Source organism: Balaenoptera physalus (assembly GCF_965194825.1).
Source record: "Balaenoptera physalus genome assembly, chromosome: 6".
NCBI classification, from domain to species: domain Eukaryota; kingdom Metazoa; phylum Chordata; class Mammalia; order Artiodactyla; family Balaenopteridae; genus Balaenoptera; species Balaenoptera physalus.
In genome coordinates, this window is record NC_138885.1 from 136132934 (window position 1) to 136148811 (window position 15878).

The 15878-nt window shown below is 46.6% G+C and overlaps 1 protein-coding gene across 10 annotated transcripts in view; it reads right to left on the reverse strand.

The window, feature by feature from the left end:
- The window catches only part of ILKAP (ILK associated serine/threonine phosphatase), a 26308-nt gene continuing 10430 nt past the window's right edge, over positions 1–15878 (reverse strand). For 7 of the 10 annotated variants that reach the window (XM_082466226.1, XM_082466230.1, XM_082466231.1 and 4 more), the window contains 9 exons: positions 15473–15592; positions 13907–14033; positions 12411–12517; positions 11916–12009; positions 11543–11630; positions 10043–10164; positions 3519–3638; positions 532–613; positions 1–273 (listed from right to left, as the gene is read on the reverse strand). In XM_082466226.1, coding sequence (XP_082322352.1) covers positions 133–273; positions 532–613; positions 3519–3638; positions 10043–10164; positions 11543–11630; positions 11916–12009; positions 12411–12517; positions 13907–14033; positions 15473–15592 — 1001 coding nt within the window. In that variant the 3' untranslated portion in view covers positions 1–132. The remainder of the gene's footprint in view (positions 274–531; positions 614–3518; positions 3639–10042; positions 10165–11542; positions 11631–11915; positions 12010–12410; positions 12518–13906; positions 14034–15472; positions 15593–15878) is intronic. The other 3 variants (XM_082466235.1, XM_082466233.1, XM_082466227.1) reach the window with 2 other exon arrangements.

The window sequence follows — 15878 nt, forward strand, 5'->3', positions numbered from 1 at the left end:
TCTAGAAAAAAAAAAGAAACCTTTATTTACAACCATGGGAATCCCACAGGAGTACACGAAACACATAATGTGCACAACACACAAACTGAACATGGGAAGTCAACACCACGCCGCGCTCCGGCCCGCAGCACCTCAGTGCCCTATCCGCACCACCATCACGGTGACGTTGTCCGCCGAGCCCCGCTGCACCGCCTTGTTGGCCAGCCTGTTGCAGGCGGCTTCGTAGCGGGCATCCACGGCGGGCTTCCCTTCTCGGCTCTGGATCTTCTCATCCTACCGGACAGGAAAGGGGCACTGGTGAGTGGGGATCCTGCACCCCATCGCTCTCCTGAGACACCACTGCCACGAGGAAGAACTGCTCCCCAGTCCCCATCAGGGCGGGCAGGACAAACTGACCGGTGAGTCCCCGGGGTGGAGTTCCCACTCCCAACTACAGGGAACACGGGGGAGGAAGGGGGCTTCGGGACTTCTCCTCTAAAGCCCAAGTGCAGCTGGAACGACTGGTGCCCTCTCCCTTGTGAGACTTCTTACCTCAAGGCAGGACAAGATGAAGTTCACGGCTTCTTCTGGGGTGAAGACCTTGAAGAGGCCATCACAGGCCAGCAAAATAAACCTACACACAGAGAAAAAATATAAATGGGTTTTAGCAGCAAACTTTACTAAATGGCCTGGCAGTGGAGGTAAAAATATTTGTCCAACTACTCAAAGGCTAAACACTTTTTAAAACCAATTTAACTTCTACGAGACAAAGGTTAAAACTACTTAAAAATATTTGTAGGTGAAATGTTATACATCAAAATTGGGACTCCTCTCTGCTCACCAAAAATTATGGATTAACCCAAACCCACTTCTTAAGCAAACTCTAGAAAAATCACCAAATAAAATCCACCAGGTGTTATGGTAAATACACGCTAAATTTCTATCACCACATGCCTCGAGCCATTTCCCAAACATACTGCGTAGGCCAAAAGGTTCGTTCGGTTTTTTCTGTAAGATGGCTCTAGTAGCACTCAGTTGTCTTTAACTTAATTTGAAACAATTTTGTTAGATTGTATGTGACAGCTGTCATATCAGCGTACATTTAAAAAAAGACTTATCAAAATTGGTGAATTTTTGTGTAGCCGTTTTAATACTGAAGATGGGAGGAAAAAAAAGCAACATTTTCGGCATATTATGATTTATTATTTCAAGAAAGGTAAAAACGCAACTGAAATGCAAAAAAAGATTTGTGCAGTGTATGGAGAAGGTGCTGTGACTGATCGAATGTGTCAGAAGTGGTTTGCGAAGTTTCATGCTGGTGATTTCTCACTGGACGCTGCTCCACGGTCAGGTAGACCAGTTGAAGTAGACAGCGATCAAATCGAGACATTAACTGAGAACAATCAACGTTATACCATGCTGGAGATAGCCGACATACTCGAGATATCCAAATCAAGCGCTGAAAATCATTTGCACCAGGTTGGTTATGTTCATCACTTTGATGTTTCGGTTCCACGTAAGTTAAGCGAAAAAAACCTTCTTGACCACATTTCCGCATGCGATTCTCTACTGAAACGTAATGAAAACGTTCCGTTTTTAAAACAAATCATGATAGGTGATGAAAAGTGACAATAATGTGGAACGGAAGAGATCGTGGGGCAAGCGAAATGAACCACCACCAACCACACCAAGGGCCGGTCTTCATCCAAAGAAGGTGATGTTGTGTATATGGTGGGATTGGAAGGGAGTCCTCTATTATGAGCTCCTTCTGGAAAACCAAACGATTAATTCCAAGTACTGCTCCCAATTAGACCAACTGAAAGCAGCACTCGACGAAAAGTGTCCAGAATTAGTCAACAGAAAACACATAATCTTCCATCAGGATAACGCAAGACTGCATGTTTCTTTGATGACCAGGCAAAAACTGTTACAGCTTGGCTGGGAAGTTCTGATTCATCCACCGTATTCACCAGACATTGCACCTTCGGATTTCCATTTATTTCAGTCTCTACAAAATTCTCTCAATGGAAAAAAATGTCAATTCCCTGGAGGACTGTAAAAGGCCCCTGGAACAGTTCTTTGCTCAAAAAGATAAAAAGTTTTGGGAAGATGGGATTGTGAAGTTGCCTGAAAAATGGCAGAAGGTAGTGGAACAGAAGGGTGAATACGTTTTTCAATAAAGTTCTTGGTGAAAATGAGAAATGTGTCTTTTATCTTAAAAAAACGAAGGCACTTTTAGGCCCACCCAATAAACTGACAGTTTGTGGACTTAAGGAATGTTCTCAAGCACTCACTCCCCACGTGAAGGGAGAACCACCTTCCACTTTCACCATCTGAGAACAGGACTACCTCCCTTTCAAAGCCCCCTCTAGACTTCCCAAGGAAAGTCTTTCTGAACAATGATGGATGAGACGAGACAGTTCTGGTTCTCCTAGGACAGTTTCCCCACAGATCTAACACCCTTCTCTCCTCATTTTAATACCCAGGTGCTGGTTTTCCTCTTTTGACTGGGCATTCATTCAACAAGAATCTACCTACCAGGCACATGGTTTATGCTTGGGACCTAGCAGGGCACAGGTCCAAGCAGGTGCCGGCCCCTTCCACTGCGGTGACAGACCCTGAGAAACTGGCCACACAAACACACAACCACGATCCAAAGCAGAGGGAGCTCGAGCAGCACATACAACAGTGGGCCTGGTCTAATGTGGGGACAGACGAGACTCCCCTGAGGCATCAGCTAGAAAACCAGAGGAGCTGGTGGAACCGTGTCCCAAGACGCGCTCGCTCAGCAGGCGCGGGGCCGGGGTAAGACTCCTCCCTCGCAGCACTGGCCTCCCCAGTCTCCTTCCACTGCTGCCTTAGTTCACCTCCCCCATCCCCACCCGCAGCAAGGGCCAGTGCATCAGTTCCTAACTGGCCTCTGGGCTCCGTCCTACTCCAGCCTCCAACACTGACTTGCTGAGGGCTTCTGGCGCCAGGCATGGTGCCTCACCTTCAAGCAGCTCAGAATTAGGGGCTGGACAATTAAACAAGGGGTCTCTTTCTCAACCTAACTTGACTCTGCTTAAAAACCTCCCACAATTCTCCACCAATTATGAGCTAAAATTCAAGCTCCTCAGCAAAGAATCCAGGGCCTTTACAATCTGTCCCCAGGTACCCTGCCATCACTTTCCTGACTCCCTATTATGGCATCTGCCTGGCCACATTTTCATCCCGTCCCTTGTGTGTGTCCACTCTGCCAGAAAGCCCTTCTCTTTTCTCCAGCAAGGATGTCTCCCTCCCCCCACGGCCAAAGTCTCCCAGAGCACCACCCACTCTTGAGACACACGAGACTGGAACCGCCCATTCACAGATGCTCCCCCGGCAGACTGTGGACCCCACGAGAGCAGGAACGGTGTTTTATTTATCCCTGCACCTCTAGGGCCTAGCACAGTGCCCGAGACATGGCTGCCCACCCCAGGTTCACTACACAAACTGGAAGAAATCAGAAGAGAAACAAAACCACGTGTGTGCACACCTGTGCCTCTGGGAGGTTTTACCTGTCGTTGGGGGTCAGCTGGCAGCGTCTGATATCTGGCACAGAAGTGACCCCACAGCGCTTGTACTGCCCATCCCCAATGGAGCGGGACACCTCCAGCACACCCAGGACACGCCCGTCCCTAAAATGGGGGGAAAAGCAAATTCAGGTTCCATCTGACAGATCACGGGTCACAGTGCTCAGAATCTAATCTTAAAAGCAGAAAAATGGGATAGAGTAAAAGACGTAACCTGTGGAATCCACATCGCTTAGCCTCTAATACATAGCAATGTCTGAGCATTTTTGTGCTGAGTCTTCTTTGTTCTAGGTTTTTAACACTCCTGCTGCCCCTGGCTCCTCAGCCCAACAGCACATTGATGGGGACAGCGCCCCCTCTAGCTGGCATATGGCAGCGCTGGGCCTAATCCATTGATTTGCCCACAGCCCAGGGTCAAACTTGATTGGATGGGGACCTGGCTTTGTTTTTATCTTAAAGCTTCTTAGGTGATTCAACCATGTCACCAGAGTTAAGAATAGCTGGAACAGAGGGATATTCTGCATTTCACTCTAATCAGATTTGGAAAATACCTGAAAGTGACTATTCCCAGATTTGGAAGCGAGTTTTCTTTACACTGGGTATGAGTATGATTTACTATGACTTAAATACAAATGGTAGTGTTCTGCACAGCATTATACTTCCACCCATTCTATTTTTAGATGAGGGACAGGGAGATGGGAAGGTGACCTATAAAAAGACTCCATATTGTAAGACAGAGTTCTGTCAGCAGGAGAAACAGTCCCTAGCCTGACACTCCCAAGGACAATTCTGGCGGTGTACTTGCTGTGTGACCTCGGGCAGCTGCAACCTCCCAAGCATCTAGACCCTCACGTGTAAACCCAGAACCCACGCTCGACAAGGTGCGTCAGAGCACTCAGCAAACAGCAAAGCTGTGCGTGGAGGTGTACTGCCACCACGGGGCCCCCAAACGACGGAACAAGCCCTGGAGATGCTGTGTGATGGACACACGTGGCCAGAAGCTGCTCGCCTGGGTCTGGGCTGCTGTCTCAGAGTCAGAGCTCAGCCTGGCTCCCGGCCCTTCACCGTGCCCACCAAGTCGCCCTCACCCTCCCAGTGGTCACAGCTGAATCACCAGCAACAAGGCCTCCTGCCGGTGTCTGTGAAGAGCTGCGCAGTCTTCTCAAGTACCAGCAGTACCGCGAGCAGCAGGAGGGGCCGAGGTACGCGGGAGCCGAGCTGAGAGCGCAGCGGGGTGGGGTGCGGGAGCCCTCAGCCTCGAGCGCGCCTTTGAGGAAGCAGCTCAAAGCACGAGCACCGTGAGAAGCCGGCGAAGCGCTTCTTCAGGACCAAGGGACTGGACGCCTGGTGCACACCCAACCCTACCCCCAAGTCATAAACCCAGCTTGTTTCAACGAGACTGTGTGCAATGGCAGGTCTCAAAGCCCCAGTTACTACCAGCACAACTCAGTACAGAAGACGTGGAACAATTCCTGAGTCTGATGAAGAAAAATGTGTGCGCCACAACAAGAAGCTGCCATTTCCATTCCTGTTTACTGAGCAAAGTTCTGCACAGAGTGGAAATCTTACACTCACTCAACTACTGGAGTGACAGGAGAAAGCAACAACGGACAGAATCGCAGACCCAGGAAAAGCCACTTACACTTCAGAAACGGACACTGCAAGCTGGCTGTCACTCTGCCTGCACTCAGTGTGACAGGCTATCTAAGGCGTGCATGTGCGAACGCCAGTCAGCTCCAGAGGCCAGTGCCAACTCTAAGGCTGTGCATCACAAGAGCACGAAGCCACACCACCTGCCCTCCGTGGTCAGTGACAAGCGGAACAGGACCACACCCGACGAGGCCTGTCCGGAACCAGCCACGTGGATGTGCGGGCTCGCGCTTCCCGGCCTGCTCCAACCCTCCTCGGCAGAGCTCCTCCCCACGCACCCGATACACGGCCAGCTTCCTAAACGCACAATAGGAAGCTGCGTGCTCTGCAGCGGGTTCTCCCTCAACAAACGGCTGAAAATCCACTCTCCTCCCGCTACCCTCAAAGTTCTCCCCCAAGACCACCATGCTGAGGAGGGAGTGGGTTCTGAGGTCCACACTCACGACCCATGTGCCTTCCCTCGGTACCAGTCGTCCACAGGCCTGGCCTCCCGCCCTCAAGCAACTTATACTCCATGCTGCCTTGTTCCTCATCTCCTTCCCATCTGTCCAGCAATCAGAGAACTGCTGTCCTATTGGTGGGAAAGTCGTTCAACACAGTCCCCTGACCGTAGCTCTTTTTGCTGCCATTTTCTGTCCGGTTCTCCCTTCACAATCGGAGAGGGAGGCACTGAGACCGCTGATCTGGCTGTGAGGACAAGCCAGAGCCTGCTTGGACTTCAGCAACTCTGGCAGGGGAGCAAATGCAGGACTCAGTGGTCCTGACAGGCTCACAAGGCGAAGGCTGGGAGGTGGAAGCTCCACCTTCTTCTGACCTTCCCAAGCTTGCAGACGCCAAGATCCGGCGTATTGACACGATGGGTGCTACAGAGAAGACTGCAGGTGGGATTCCAGAACTGCTTCTTTTTGCCATCAGAGACCTGTACCAGCACAAGTACTGCGAATCTGACACTGAATGCTACATGTGCAAGCTTCCCTTCAGCTGTTCAGTTGCCTTCCTTGTAAAATAAACACAAAACTGTTTTCACCTTCTCCGAGGAAGTCACCTGAAGGAGTGTAACACGCTGCTGCATACAGTATACTACCTTCAGTGTAAGCAAGTAGGAAAATAAAAACACACACATGGATTTGCTTATTTTTGTAAAAAGAAACACTGGAAAGAATCAGGAAATAAGGGTGAAGGGAACAGAGACGAAAGCATGTCTAACTGTGCCTTTAATTTAGATAATTAACCATGTAAATGTGGGGGGTTTTTCATTTTTAAAATTGTGGTAAAAATACATGTAACATAAAATTTACCATCTTAACTACTTTTAAACGTACAGTTGAGTGGCATTAAGTACATTCACGTTGTTGTGCAACCATCACCACAATCCATCTCCAAAAACCTTCCCATCTTCCCAAACTGAACTCTGCGGCCATTAAACACCGACTCCCACCTCCCCTCCCCGACAACTCCCACCCTCCTTTCTGTCCCGGTGACGATTCTGACCACTCAGGGACCTCATATAAGTGAAACCATACAGCAGTCACTCTTCTGTGACTAGCTTATTCCACTTAGCAAAATGTCCTCAAGGTTCATCCATGCGACAGGACTTCCTTCCTTGTTAAGGCTGAATAGTATTTCCATTGTATGGAGAAACCATACTTTGTTCATCACTTCATCCATGCATGGACACTTGGGTTGCTTCCACCTTTTGGTTCTTGTGAAAAATGCTGCTATGAACATGGGTGCACGCCTATCTCTTCAAATCCACTGCTCTGAATTTTTGGCGGGTATATACCCAGGAGTGGAATTGCTAGATCATATGGTAGATCTATTTATTTTTTATTTTTAAATTTATTTTTTATTGAAGTACAGTTGATTTACAATGTTGTGATGGTAGATCTATTTTTAATTTGTGAGGAACTGCCAAACTATTTTCCACAGCAGATGCACCATTTTACATTCCCACCAGCAGGAAAAGCCCTGAAGTTGAAAGCAAAATGAAACTAATGATCATAATAACCAGAGTGTAACAACACCACAGTGAAAATAATTATTCCATGTTTACACACAGTACTCTGTATATCCTCAGTGAAGCATAGACTAAGGATAAGAAAACCACAAGGAACTCAAATTCATTAATAGTGAGTGATACTGCTGATACTATGATTTCCAAGCTATTTTGGCAAATAAATATACTAATGTTAGGAACCAAGATTTTCAGCATAAAAGAAGACACTAAAACTACTGAATCAAAGAAGAGAAAGCCCTATAAGTGTCCAATCTGAATGAGAAATAGCAATCTAAGCTCACAGCCTAGAGTGTGTGTGTGTGTGTGTGTGTGTGTGTGTGTTTCCTGGCTCTGTCCCAGAACAGATGCAGAACTGATGACGCTGCAGTCGAAACAAGCATCCGCAGCACATGGAGCTCAGTTTTAAGACAAAGGCAGAAGCGTCTGCAGCAAGCCAAAGCTCCCTCCCACTGGCCAGAGACGAGGTCACGTGAGCACCAAGAGGACCCTGCCTCTACAGTGAGAACCAGCGCCTCGAATACATCAAGCCACCTGCAGTGACTCACGGAGCAAGGAAAAGGGCACGGAGAGACGCAGAGAAGGGAGAGAAAACACTAGTCCCCACAACTGTGGCTGGCTCTCGCTCTGCAATGGAGATCGAAGAATTCACCACTTACGCGGCTTTCAGGGAGAAACTATGGCTCATCCCCTACTGATGAAGGAAAGCCTTTCTTTATAGGACGCCTGCCAATACACGTAGAAGGAAGCGCAGAAGTAGATGATCATCTTCGCCATCCCTGTGAAATAACTGATTCACGCAAGGATCACTAAGGGATGCTAAAACCGTCAGCTGAAAGGCTGGTGGGCCACAATGTTCACAAGGTGCTGAAGTGTATCTCCCCGGATCATGGGCTGATTACACGGAAACACGTCCTTTCACTCTGGAGCCATATGTTGTCACCACATGGCAGCCATGGTAGCCAGCATGGCATCAGTATCACACCAGTGACCTTACATGGCTACTGAAGTGAGGGACTATCAAAAGTACATAGCATCCCCCATCAAATATTTTTGCTGAAAATGTTTAATCTGAATTTAAAGAAGCCTTTAGACCTAACTTCTAGTTTACAAGAAATACACGCAAGCAACTTAAACGATACCATGAAAAAACAGCACTGGTGACCCTATACAAGTGCTGACTAGTGATGATCCAAGCCTAGTACAAGTGGAGACGATTCTGCTCGGAAAGATGTGAGTCCAAGGTAGATGCGAACACTGACCAGACCCTGGTTTCAAACAGAGACACTCTGGGGACAATTAGGGAAATAGGAGTACAGACGGGATATTAGATAACCTAATACAACCTAAGGAATTATTATTTTCTTAGGTGTTATGTCTGCAACAAACTTTTAAATAGTTCAGCCAAACATACACATAAACAGACAAAACAAAATGGCAAAATGTTAACTACTGAATCTAGGTGGTAGATACTGAAATGTTTACTATTTAAAAATTTTTTCTGCATGTTTGAAAATTTTAATAATAAAAGCGGGAGGGGGTGGAGGAAAAGAAAAAGCATGCCAACCCTGGCCTCAGGCAGGAGATGGGCCACAGCCTGGCCCTGCTGTCTCTGAGCCTCCCAGCCCGCTTCTCTAAATTGAGGGGCTCACCCTAAGCCCACGCTGTTCTTAGTAAGTAGGGACTGGGAAACAGGAAGTAAATGCAATGCAGCTAATCTTACTTTCAGCCGTAGGACTGCCAATGTCAAAATCTTTTCAAGGAGTTCAGGCAAGAGCAGAATTTGAAAGTTATAATAAAGGGCAGAAAAGGTGATGCGGACACTAACACTGGGGTCACGTTCTCGGGCGTTAACTTCCACAGCAGTCATGGGGGAGAAGGCAGGCACACAGCACTGGCCAAGGTCTGAACCCAGCCTACAGTTCCGTCGATGCTCACGCAGACAGCCACAACCAAGACCCAAATCACCTTTTTCTAACCCAGGAGTTTTTTTAACCAACCCTAAGAATTCTAACTGCTCTCCAGAGACCTCCCTGCACCCCTGGCTAGAAAGAGCCTGAAGCAATAACAAAAACTGCCCCAAATAAACGACAGAAGAGAAACTACACATCCAAGGACAAATAAATGCACTATTACACTGATATATTACTTCTCCCTCATCTCCAACAGGAAACAAAATCCTCATGGGGTCAAACTGTAAGATGAACCAGAAAACACCTCTGATCAAATTCATAATGCAATGTCCTTAAAGTATAATTCTCCTAAAGTGAAGACTTAAGCCCTCCTTTAACTACCTGAGAGATGGCAGATGGTAAACTAGAGCCGGCACACACTCTTCAAAGGTGTAAAGAGAGATGAAATGGAATTGCCGCGGACGCAGCCAGGTAAGAGTGGCCCTCTGGGCTAGATAACTTGTCCCCCAGGAAGACCAGAGGTGATCAGCACACACTACTGTCTTACATTTACCGTCTTAACCACTTCAGATTTTCTCTCTGGAGAATTTGCCGAAAACTGTAGCTTACCGGGTTGTGACAAATGACAGCTTTTATGAGAGTTACCAGGACCAGAGACAATGCTGCAAATGGTGAACTTGAATTTGAGACAGGTCTCCTCCTTTTGCAAACGTAGGGAAGCATGTTTCTTGCATACATTTTTTGCTCCCACTTGGACGTAGGTGAAATCCTACAACACTCGGTCACCTACTCCGACTTCACCAGGTTAGACCTCAGACAGTCTCATTACGCTGAAGACTGCACGACACAGAACGTTCCACCCTGAGAGGCCTCGAGGCTGCTTTTACACAAGTGAACCCTCCTTCCCAGGGTTCCCGTCGCTGCCCGGTTACCTGACGTTCCCTCCAGCCTTCTGTATTCTCATTCGTTCTTCATACTGGGTGGGATTATGCTCCTTGCTGAGGCTTAAGGCTGCATGTTTCTGACTCTCCTCATTGTAGCGACACAGGATTGCCTGGGAAGATGAGAGTACAATGGCTGTGAAATTTAATGAGCCCAGCACCTAAAGTTGACAGCTGAAGAGAAAGGTTAACAACGGAGTTTCAGATTCAGCCTCCTGCTGACAAACTTGAGTTCAGTGGATCAAGCATCAAAAGTACAAGTAGCGAAGTGGTGTCACAAAAAAAATTCAGGGAGAGAAGCCCCGGGCTTGGGTCTCAACTCTGGTGCAAACCCTGCTGGGTGACCACAGCTCACTGCTCACCCTCACTAGGCCATTATCTTCTCATCTGTGACGTGAAAGGGAGGACCTAACAAGTACCAAGGCCCCTTTAGGCGTTACCATTCCAAGAGTTTACACTGGCAAAGACGAGGGCAGTTTGGTGGGCTGACCAAGTACCTCTCCATGGGTTCCCGCCACCATGTTTACTGTGTGGTAACTTCCAGACAAACCTCTTATTCTACAGAGGAGGAAGCCTGAGGGCCAGGGGATAAGCATCGTGCCTAGAGTCAGAGAGCAAGGCCAGGACTCAAACTTGGGCCTGACTCCAAAGTCTCTCTTTTCTTGGCCAATTTTACTCATGTTGTTTTTTTAAGTCCTTTGATCTAAACACCTATGTACAAGAGACAGTCCCCTAGATAGATGCACTAAAGGATCACCAGAATATAAACTCCACTAGGGCAGGGCCATCATCTGTGATGCTCACGGCTCCTAGTGCTCCATATTTATAAATCACCCTGAAAGCAACAGGGGTGGGGAGCAGCTATTTCCACGTCTGCAGATGCTATTAAGAGTGGGAAGGTCACTTTGCCCAGTGACTGCTGAACAAGCATGGAGAATGGCTGAAAAGCAAGCGGCAACGGAGGTGAACATCTGCTCCTGGCAGGGGAGGTGGGAGGGACTGCAGAGACCCTGCAGAGCACCGCCCTCCAGCTCTGAGTCATTCCCCACAACTGCGACTGGGACACAGGACGTCACCAGTGGGAAATAATCGGGTTTCTCCCTCAGCCATGTGTACTGGGCTCAATGGACATATGTCACATCATCTAGCACTTTTTAGCTACAGCTTCTGAGTTATTCATTCATTACGGTCGGAGGTCAGAGAAATGAAGATGAGTATTTAAGGTACTTGCAGGCCAATTAAATTCCAACTCACAGCTCTGTATCTGACAGACAGGGTATAAGCCTTCCCAGAGAACAAACGGCCTCAAGCTGAGCTGCTGTTCCCTGACCCAGAACTTAAACTCTGCAGCAGAACCCCCTGCAGCAACCCCACAAGAAGAAAGATTCCAACCCAGCCATCATCACTGTAATCTTATTCAGCAAGTGCTTCTACAGCTCTTCCCCCATATGACATGCTGTTATCTAAGTGGGTGGCTCCAGAGCCACATACCCGACTATCTCCGAGGTTGGCAATATAAAGAATGTTGTCTACAGCCAGAACACACGTAGCAGTGGACCCATCTTTCCAGGCAGGCTTCCTGGGGGGAAACACATCAGAAATACAGTCACCACCAACATGCTAGCACTTTGAGACTAATTTCCAGAGTTGAATGGGAAGTGTCCTATACTTTTAAAATGGATGGTTTCTTTGATATGTGCTTTTTTGTGTTCCCAATTTCGTTAAGTTGTAAGAGATTACTTGGTGCTAGGAACTTTTCAGACAGTGAGCATCAGCATTAAACTGTATTAGAAGGCCTGGAATGCGTTTAGGAAAACAACACGCACACTCCACTCACATGTCTTCATGTGGTTATTACACTTACTGGCTTGAAGCTTGCTTCAGGAATTCTTCATCAGTATGCTTGAAAGTGTCCAAAAGGCATCTTTTCACTGTTTTCTCTACACTGATTACATCTCCTATTACAGAAGGAACAAAAGAAAACAAACTCTTAAGGAGGGAAGATTATCCTCCCGCCACTGTCATTTTGTTTCTGTATTACGACCAAGAACAACCTGTACTTCCTCACCTTTAAGTGCCATCTGCATTTGGTTTTAGTAGTCTCCCAAATACAAAGGCAAGACACTCACTTGTACCCAAAGACATTCCACGAGAGGGGCCAATCACTCAGAGCCACGAGAAGTTCCATGCTAGGCACACCTGCACGGCCACTGCACCTGCTCACCTCGGAGCCGCCTCCTCTCAGCCCGGCTCTTTTAGAGTCACCAAGGACTCTTTGCTAAAGCCAGTGACATGTCACTGATCAGCACAAACAGCCAACACCAAGATGAACATGAACCGATTTAGCTCTCAGTCTCACCTTTAGGAAATTTCCTGATTAAGTTCTGATGCAAATTCTGTGCAGCAAATTTTGAGGCTCGAATTCCTCCATGTCCATCGAAAACAGCAAAATATGAAACCCGGGTACTGGAACAATGAACTGAGAGTCAGAGAGATTCTCACGGCAAAGACTACTCTTCTCCATAAAAGCTGTTAACTCTTAGACAGCGAACATTAACATTACCTGAGACAAACATTTAAGTTACTTCCGTGACATTTTTAAATTAAGAATTAAAAACTCACACTTGTTTTTAAAAATCAGATCTATTAACTCTGATTTTTCACTAAATTAAAATTCAGAACTTTTTTCTATTTAGAGCAGATTTAGTTTTAAACACTAACACACAGATAAACAGTTACTAATCCAAGACGGTCAAAAATATCTGTAAGAGCTACAGCTGATTCACTTTATTGTATAGCAGAAACTAACACAATATTGTAAAGCAATTATACTCCAATAAAGATATTAAAAAAAATTATAAAAAAAAAATCTATGAGACAAATAGGTAATTTCAGAATTCTTGCTCAAACTTTGACCGATACAGAATTCTTAAAGCCTATCTTACTAGTCTTATTCCTATCCCCCTTTCAAGTTTTGCCAAAAAACATAAATAGAATAAATGTCATTAAAAAACTGTTTCAAGAAGGATAGAACAAAAATGCCTATGAGAAATGACATTTATTCTGCAGAGCTGCTCTTTTTTCGAACATTTTTGGAATTCCTTTTCAATTTGGGACATCACACGCCATGAAAAAATAAACTTCACGTGGCTGATAACTCAGAACCTTACAGCACAGTAATTGCTAGTTATGGCTTAGTGTTCCGCAATTAAATCTAACCCGAAAACATGTGCCCCCGTGGGGCTCTCCAGAAGCCCCTTTCCTGGGGTTAAAAGCAACTCCAAAGCATATTCCTGCTCTTGGTGAGCAATGGCTTTTCCTCCATGCCTTTTCCTTCATTTTAGTTTGTACAACTGCAGGAAATCTTTCACTGTCTTCTTCTTGATGCCATTTCTGCTTTTTTGTTCTCTTTCTGGGCCCTCACTATATGCACTAGCTCTCCCTGATCGCCATTCCCCTCTGTAATTAGCAGCTTCTACCTCTATCTCCTGGGTCAAAGAATACGAATACTATCTGCCAGAAGCTCTTCAGATACTGGTGGAAAGCAGCACACCCCAAGACCCAAAATAGGGAGAGTCATTTCCCAATCAGCAGGACAATTGTTGTAGGGCTAACCCGTGCACTACAGGATAACATCCTGGCCTCCACTCACCAGATGCCAGTAGTACATCCCCCATTGTGACAACCAAAAATGTCCCTGGGGGGGCAAAACCAACCTCAGCTGAGAACTACTGATGTTGAACCAAGCAGCTCAAGAAATACGTCTTTCTAATAAATACAAACTGGATACAGTCCAAAGTTCCCATCAGAACAGAGACTTTTATGCCACCAGGCTGCTGGAGCAGAGACACTCACATGAGGGAGGAGGGGGGCCTACACTCCTCGGTGATGTCATTCAGGATGACATGGGCGTCCTGCATCTCCTCCCGCTCGCCCTTCCGCTCGGCCACATAGCCTTTCAAACCAAAGATCACCGAAGAGCCTAAGAAAAAGAGAACAAAAAACCAATACAAAACTGTGCCCTTCTCTCCAGAAGCCCTAGTCCCAGAGCAAATGAGAGGGAACTATGGCTGTTCTACTCAGCAATGCCCTAATGCTGCAAACAAATAAGCTATACCCCTCAAGGTATCTCCCGGGCTGCAAGTCTGTTACAAGATTCAGACCACTGTTGGACAGGGCCGGTCTCTGCAAGGCTGAGCAGTGGAGAGGAGACAGCAGATGACAGCAAGTTAGTACGGAATGGCTCCTCTTGAGAAGGCATTAAGTCAAAGCACCAGAGCAAGGAATGTGCTGTCATCCCACAGAAGTGGGATTTGAACTGGGGCAAGGAATTCTGTGCATATCTAGTCTGTCAATAATTTAATAAGGACAGAAAAATTCCTGGTTTAGAGGAATGCAAGCAAGTAGAGTTTATCCCTAATGCCCTGTTGGATACACTGGAAATATATATTTCCATGCTTGAGGCTGGAAGAATTTGAACAAATGGTAAGATCAGCTGCTTTTTACTTTAACTGAGGAAGGAAAGGAAAAAGGAGTTCACTGGAGGCGCAGAAATCTCTTTAATGGCTGGTTTAAGCTTTTTCTGACACCTAGAGCCATAAAAGTGATAGAATGAGCGCTTTCTGAAGAGCGGCTGGTGGCAGGCACAGTGCTCTCCAGGCTCAAGGCAGTGACAAGCCAAGCTGAGCGCATGTCTTCACAGCAGAGGCGGAGCAGGTCCTCTCATACCTCCACGTGCAGCCTACAGCCTCTGCCTTGAGATCACTTACGGCATAAGACAAAGTGGCCGGTGCAATAAGTGAAAATCCACAGTTCTCTTTAGCTGATACTTTTCGTTTCTTCCCCACTCACTGAGACATGTTACAAAGCTGACTACAAATTTCAATTACTTTTTCCAGCCTCAGGCTGTCTCTTGGGACCTGCCTACTGAGCCATTCACAGAATTCCAAGTGCTAACCAACAGGTTGGGGACAAGGACAGGTGGCCAGAGAGAAACTGGGGGGCCAATAAGCTAAACACTCACTGCCGAAGGCTAAGTAAGAACTACCCGTGGTTTTTAACCCTTGAAGGACAAATGCAGGTTTCCTATCTGACCAAAGGTAACAGATGTACATGGAGAGCCAAGAGAGAGGGGAAGTAAAAGTAAACTTGGAAATCCGTTTGCAAATAAGAAACCCTATCCACCTCTTAAATACGGACATAAAAAGGAAGTATGGGTTGGCCAAAAAGGTCATTCAGTTAATGAATACATTGTTCAATGAAGTTCTTGGTGAAAATGAAAAATGTCTTTTATTGTTACTTAAAACTGAACGAACTTTTTGGCCAATCCAATATTATCATCGGAAAGCTGAGCTTGCTTTTTGCTCTGGGTTGTTTTACAATATGAAGTCTAATACATTTGTTTTCAAACTGTCTGAAAACCTTTACAAACTTTCTTTTCCACAAGCTCTTCACTGCCATTCTTCTCTTCTTCAGAGGTTTTTCTCTTTGCTCCTTTCCCTTCATTCTTTACCACCTGGGATATCGAAGTGTCAAGAGAACCTGGAAATATAAAGTCAAAGCCAGACAGAAACACAGCTGTAGATGGTAAGAGTCCCTAGCAGACCAGGCTCCCTCCCAACCCTCAGAGACAAAAGACATTTGAGAGAGGCCTGGCAGAGAGAGAGGCACAGCAGTCACGGCTATGATTTTGAGGCGTGGGGCAGTGCCTGGGCACCCACAGTGGGAGACCACAAATTAAGATCCAGGCCCTGCTCAGACTGGCATAAGAGGACATGCAAGAGAGGCTTCTCAGTGGTAAAAATACACATTCATATCTTGGGGCTAC